Genomic DNA, 6,307 nt, shown 5'->3' with positions numbered 1-6,307 from the left:
CCGGGACTTACGCTGCAAGTTCTTGTTCTCCCGCTTCAGCGTCTCCAGGTGGTCCAAGGACTCCTCGTAGGCATTCTTCATCTTAAACAGCTCCGTGCTGAGAGAGCGAGACTCCTTCTGGGAGGCTTCCAGCTCAGCCTGCGTTTCCTCATACTTCTGCTTCCACTCTGCCAGGATCTGAAGAGCAACAGGGCCTGAGTACGGATGTGGCAACCATGAGGGGATGCTCTGTCCCCACAGCACAAGGCTGGAGCCCAGGTTACCTTGTCGAAATTCTTCTGCTTCTTGTCCAGAGCTGCGCAGGCAGCATTCGACCTTTCCACATCAATCATCAGGTCCTCCACTTCATTCTGCAGCCGCTGCTTTGTCTTTTCCAGGGAAGCACATTTGGCATTCACAGCTTCAACGTGTTCCTCCGCTTCCTGCAGACGCTGCGCCAGCTTCTTCCTAGGAGGTGGTAAATACAGCTCCCAGTGAGGAAGCAAAGTGGAGCAGCTTTTCTGCAGCCAGGGTGCTTTTCACAATGGCATGCGTAGCCACTTTGCAGTATTTGGTCCCATGCACACACAGGGTAGAGCCTGCCCCAGCAAGTCATTTTGTTCCCTTTTCCTTTCTCCTGGCGCTAGCAATCCCTCTGCTCTCTGCACACCCCATACATTGCCTCTCTCTTGCTTTCTTTGTCATGTGGCCTATTTGCCTTTGTCTTTTCATAACCACACCCTCTATAGCACACACTCTCCTCTACCCATCACCCCTCCCCAGCCTRGTCTTGGCTTCTTTCTGTCACTCTCTCAATGGTCTTTTCAAATTTCCCTTACTAGTGTCTGCCAGCCTTCTCCACCTTCCCCATGTACTTGGCCTCCCTGCACGCCACAGTGCGGGGCCTCATTTCTGCCATTCAAAGTCCCTTCTGTACTTTCAGTCTCCTCTGGCTTCTTCGCACCCCACTGCCACGTACTTGGCCTCCTCCAGTTCCTCCGTGCGCTGAATGGCGTCCGTCTCATATTTGGTTCTCCACTGRGCCACTTCACTGTTGGCCTTGGACAGGGCGCGCTGCAGCTCACCCTTGGCTTCCTGCTCTTCTTCATACTGCTCCCGGAGCAAGTCACAGTCATGGCGAGCGGATTGCAAGGCGTGGGCCAGGGCGTTCTTGGCCTGCGAAGACAAGGATTGCAACAAGGAGTAGACATATGCTGGGAAATCGCCTCATACTGGCATTTAGACACTGGATTATTCCAGGAAAGTAGTGAGTAAGCCGCTGCATGAATAATTTAAAGCTGAAACAAGGGAAGCTATTCTCTGACATACTTGCAAAATGTTGGGAGGGGTTTTAATACCAGCAGGGCCTTGAATGGGTGGCCTAATGCCTTGTTATGTTTTTTAATTAAATCATCTTTTCAGCTCTGGAAACCTACCTCAGAAACAATGCAATATAAAATATGTATTTCATATGTAGTATGAAATCTTTTCACCTTTATCTCTTCCTCTAGCTGTCGCTTCAGTTCCTCAATCTGTTGAGTAAAAGCCTGTTTTCCTCTAGACAGTTGAGAAATCAAAACATCTTTTTCCTCCACCTGACGTGCATATTCACCTGGGAAAGTTTGTAGTCAGAAAATATTTCAATAGCCATTTATGATCTTATAAAGCCCTTTAGGGGGTTCTCCCATTTCCAAACTAGAGATGGAGGTGCCTCACCAGATTCTGTCTGCAGACGAGCTCTTTGAGCACTTAGATCACTGATCATGCGCTGATTCTGCTCTTCCTTTGTTTTAAATTCACTCAGCTGGTCTTCCAGAGTGCGACACATCTTCTCCAGATTTGCCTAGGTGTCAAATAGACATAAGAAAAGCAGATTAATATCTGGATTCTTCCTTACTCTTACAGCAGGAAAATGTGGCCAGAAGATGCAGTCTATGTATTTCCCCTTGAGACAATGTGCATACAAATACAGTTCTATATAATAGATTTGGAAAAAGACAGTTATATTATAACCTGATCATATTTAAATAAGATAAGATTAAACATAAATGTTTCATTGTTTTCATATTGCTATTAATAAACATTTCTGTACCTTGGCTTTGGAGACGGACTCCATGTTGCTGGCCAAGTCGTCAATCTCCATCTTCAGCTCACTCTTCTCCTTCTCCAGCTTCTGCTTGACGCGCTGAAGGTTGTCGATTTGCTCCCCAAGCTCGGCCGTGCTGTCCGCATGCTTCTTCCGCARGGYGGCAGCTGTGGCTTCATGCTGCAGAGTGGCCTCCTCGAGGTCCCGGCGCATCTTCTGAAATTCTGCCTCACGCTTCTTGTTCATATCGATCTGAGCTGCCGTAGCTCCCCCTGCTTCTTCCAGGCGCTCACTGATCTCCTCTAGCTCCCTGGAGAGGTCAGCCCGATGCTTCTCTGCTTTGGCCCGAGAGGTCCGCTCGGCCTCGATTTCCTCCTCCAGTTCCTCAATACGGGCCTGGGGAACATTAGGCACCATTCACACCCACGCCCTGCTCCTACCTGACCTCTGTCGGCATGAAAGAAGGGAYGGAACAAAGACTYRCCTGCAGCTCCTTGATCTTCTTCTGTAATTGCATGCCCAGGGCTTGCTCATCCTCGATCTTGCTCTGGATCTGGCTGATTTCAAAGTCTTTCCTTTGCGCAAAACAAACTGTGTTAGAGCCCAACAATGAATGTATGTGCACCTGAACAGTGCAAAGGTGCCCCGCAACCACRCTTACTTCTTCAGTTTCTCATCCAGCTGCTGCTTATCATTTTCCAARTCCATTATGGTATCATGAGCCAGCTTCAGGTCACCCTCGAGTTTCCTCTTGGCTCTCTCAAGGTCCATGCGCAGTTTCTTCTCTTGCTCCAGGGACCCTTCAAGCTAAACAGAACAAGATCATGAGTGCTCTGCCAGCCAGGTCTAACTCTATAACAGCTTTGATCTCCCCACATGCACGTGTGCTTACATCATCCACTTGCTGCTCCAGCTTGGTTTTAGCTTTGGTCAGCGTATTGACTTTGTCCTCTTCTGCCTGCAGGTCATCCAGTGTCTGCTGGTGGGCCTCTTGGAGGGCTTTCTTCTCTTTTGTCAGCTTTACGATGGTTTCATCCAGGGCTGCCATCTCCTCAGTGAGGTTTTTCACCTGTGAGAAGGGAGCAAGTGTAGATAAAAAATATTGTTTAAAACTTTATAGTGTAAAAACACTGAGTTCTTTTCTGGCATGAGAGTGACATCTGGTGCATTATACCTTGTTTTCAGTGGCATGTTTTTCCTTCTCGACTTTGGCCAGTGTTAATTCCAGATCATCAATATCTTTCTTCAGCTCTGAGCATTCATCCTCCAGTTTCCTCTTCTTGGCTGTCAGTTCAGCATTGATCTCCTCCTCGTCCTCTGCCCTTTCAGTCACTTCCTTAACTTTGGCTTCCAGCTGGATTTTGGTTTTGATCAGCTGATCACATCTTTCCTCAGCATCAGCCAGAGCATCAGCTTCCTGTTGGGAAAATAATTTTTTTCTGGATATGTCTTCTGGGGGATGCTGAGATTCTTAGCTTAGAAACCTGGATAGCAATTTTGTAATGTAAAGTAAGATAACCTAAAACTGACTTTAAATTGTCTTGAGTGTTTTTTGAAACAACTAATATTGAAAGCTAGCACCAAACAAAATTGTTTTTAATCTATATGAAGGCCTAAGTATTTATATACATATGTAAGGTATAGATTCCAAACTTATCCCATCAAGATCAACATTACAACAAAGCATATACATTTTGGTTTAATCATAGGAGATCTCCCATATTTTCAAACATTTATAAAGTGCTGAGTGATAACTATATGCCAAGCTGCATATAAATACCAAAGTCACAGTTATGCTGACATCATTCCTGTATTTGTTTTTTCACCCTACTGTTTTTGAGAGCAACTGTTTATGATTTAGATTTTCGTCACCATTTCTCAAAAATACTCAGCATCCAGCAGCTTCAGCTTTTCTCAGTGAGACTTTCATCAGCTAAGAAGAACAGGAGCTTTTGGAAAATGAGCCATTTTGAAAATCTGACTCTGGATTTCTTGTAGCAGACATACTGCAGTATTTGTTGTTTGTGTTTTATCTCACTTTTCAGTCTAGCAGATACACTATGACAGAAAAATGATCATTTTAGCAGTGAACAGATTTTTTTAATCCTTTTACAGTTCAAGATGCTTTAATAAGGGGACCACTTAACCTTACCTACAGCAAATGTATTGCATAGTATTATTTTGTGGATACAGTTGATTCTATGAATGATTTAATTTAGAAATCACAGCATTACAATGCCATAGGTATACCACCTAATATCATGAAATTATTCCAATTCATGTTCCTGAGTGTTTTAGTATTATGAGTGAGAAGATTAAATTCTGTTTCCTCTCAATTAGGTTTATGTTCAATATCTTAACACAATACTTCCTGTATTCCTGACAGGTAGGCTGCCACCTATGCTGGAAAGAAGCAAACTGTCATGTTTAGTTGAGAATAAAGAAAATAAAGATATGTCCTTTTATCTTTTTCAAAGGATTCCTAATCATGTGTTTACAAGAATGGACATATCAGTATTGGAGAGATATGAAAACCTAGCCTAGAAGAACAAAAATTATACTACCTGAAAGTAAAGAGTTTCTTGTTTTAGCTGATGCAGTTTTACTGAAGGTAAATGACAGAATTCTCAGGAACCGTCCTAGAAAAGTCTCACCCATGGTATCAAGATGATCTTGTGATGCCTTGACCACATTCTCCTGACAGTCCTCATTGCAACTAATTAAATTTTTAACAGCACCACTTAATGAAATACTATATAATTGAATCAAAATCATAGTTTCTACATGTCTTCTAAAAATGTAGTTCTACATATAAGCCTTATCATCACAGTTCAGTTCAGAGCAGGCACACTGGTAGTACTCACAGACTGCACTTGGAGCTGCAGATCATTTTTCTCCTGCACCAGCTTCACCATTTTCTCCTCCAGCTCCTTCCTCTTTGCCTCAGACTTTGCTAGCTCTTCCTTGGTTTTCTCAAATTCTTGTTTCATGTTGGCCATCTCCTTCTCTGATTCTGCACTCTTCAGCAAGGGCTTGATTTTGAAGAACAGCTTCATCCAGGGCCAATGCTTGACATTCATGAATGCACGAATGTTGTACTGGATGCAGAAGATGGACTCTCTGAAAGGTAATTCAAAAAAATATTAAATATTTAGACAGTGATGACCCAGTAAGACAAGTACAGTGAGCCTATTTTGAAGAAATGTCTACCTCCTCTCCACCATTTTCTGGTACTCCACCCTCATCAGGAAGCCCCTGCATCTGGCCTGCGTGCGAGTGATGAGCTGTGCCAGCTTCTCATCTCTCATCTCCTCCAGGAGACCTACCAGTCCAGCTTTGAAGAACACCTTAGATAAGAACATAAAAATAGATACAGTGATCATCGTTCGGTGTAGCCCAGTATCCTGTCCTCAAAACAGATAATATGGGAAGTTAAGAAAAAGAGCAAAAGTCCAAAGAAAGCATGTAGTGATATCCCCAAGCTGCTAGTAACCTGAAATTTAGGAACTATATGAGCCAGATATTATGCCTTTGTTTTTATTAGCTCTTGGTTCTTTTATTCTACAACTTTGTCTTAGATTGGGAACCCTGAAACAGCATCATCCTATGATCCTATGGCAATGAATTTCACAGTTATAATGAAGTACTGAGTCAAAAAAATACTCATTTTCATTCATTTTAAATATACTATTTGATCATTTCATACCCTGTCTTGAGAATTTGAGCATCATTCTCAAGCTATACAAACCAAAAACACAGAGTACTTGAACCAAACAGTTCTGGTACCTTGGTGTGACCAAATTTATACTGAGTGTGGTCTATATCAATTGATCCCAGAAGTTTCTCACAAGCCTTCTTGCTGTCAATGAACTGTCCTTCTGGAATAGCACTTGCATTTAATACTCGGTATCTGGGGGAGAAAACAGAATATAAAGAGGTCTATTGTTGAAACCAGTTGGCTGATACACTGCAAGAAAGGGTCTAAGAACTTTTGAGAACATTAAACAGCTGCTAAATCTAAACTTTACAGATGGCTTTAAATGATAGATGAATGTGCTTAAATTCCACACGGTACTCAACATGGTCAAAATGACCCAGTAAGGGGGAGCAGTCTGACCTCTGTTTAAAATCTGCATACAGGACTCTGTTGGGAAATCCTTTCCTGCAAATTCTGATCCCTTCCAGCACGCCGTTGCACCGCAGCTGGTGCAGCACCAGTTCATGCTCCATGGCACCTAGCAG

At 43.2% G+C, this 6,307-nt stretch overlaps 1 protein-coding gene across 1 annotated transcript in view; it reads right to left on the bottom strand.

The window, feature by feature from the left end:
• Positions 1 to 1,027: 1,027 nt before the first annotated feature.
• The window catches only part of LOC112970856 (myosin heavy chain, skeletal muscle, adult-like), a 45,044-nt gene continuing 39,764 nt past the window's right edge, over positions 1,028 to 6,307 (bottom strand). The window contains exons 29-39 of the mRNA XM_026075700.1: positions 6,183 to 6,300; positions 5,852 to 5,975; positions 5,276 to 5,412; positions 4,930 to 5,185; positions 3,240 to 3,482; positions 2,958 to 3,134; positions 2,727 to 2,872; positions 2,553 to 2,640; positions 2,072 to 2,464; positions 1,696 to 1,822; positions 1,028 to 1,155 (exon numbers count right to left, since the gene is read on the bottom strand). Of these exons, the coding sequence (XP_025931485.1) occupies positions 1,112 to 1,155; positions 1,696 to 1,822; positions 2,072 to 2,464; positions 2,553 to 2,640; positions 2,727 to 2,872; positions 2,958 to 3,134; positions 3,240 to 3,482; positions 4,930 to 5,185; positions 5,276 to 5,412; positions 5,852 to 5,975; positions 6,183 to 6,300 (1,853 nt within the window). The 3' untranslated portion in view covers positions 1,028 to 1,111. The remainder of the gene's footprint in view (positions 1,156 to 1,695; positions 1,823 to 2,071; positions 2,465 to 2,552; positions 2,641 to 2,726; positions 2,873 to 2,957; positions 3,135 to 3,239; positions 3,483 to 4,929; positions 5,186 to 5,275; positions 5,413 to 5,851; positions 5,976 to 6,182; positions 6,301 to 6,307) is intronic.

Source organism: Apteryx rowi, unplaced genomic scaffold, assembly GCF_003343035.1.
Source record: "Apteryx rowi isolate R43461 unplaced genomic scaffold, aptRow1 scaffold_41, whole genome shotgun sequence".
NCBI lineage: Eukaryota > Metazoa > Chordata > Aves > Apterygiformes > Apterygidae > Apteryx > Apteryx rowi.
This window is presented reverse-complemented; position numbering and strand designations above follow the sequence as displayed.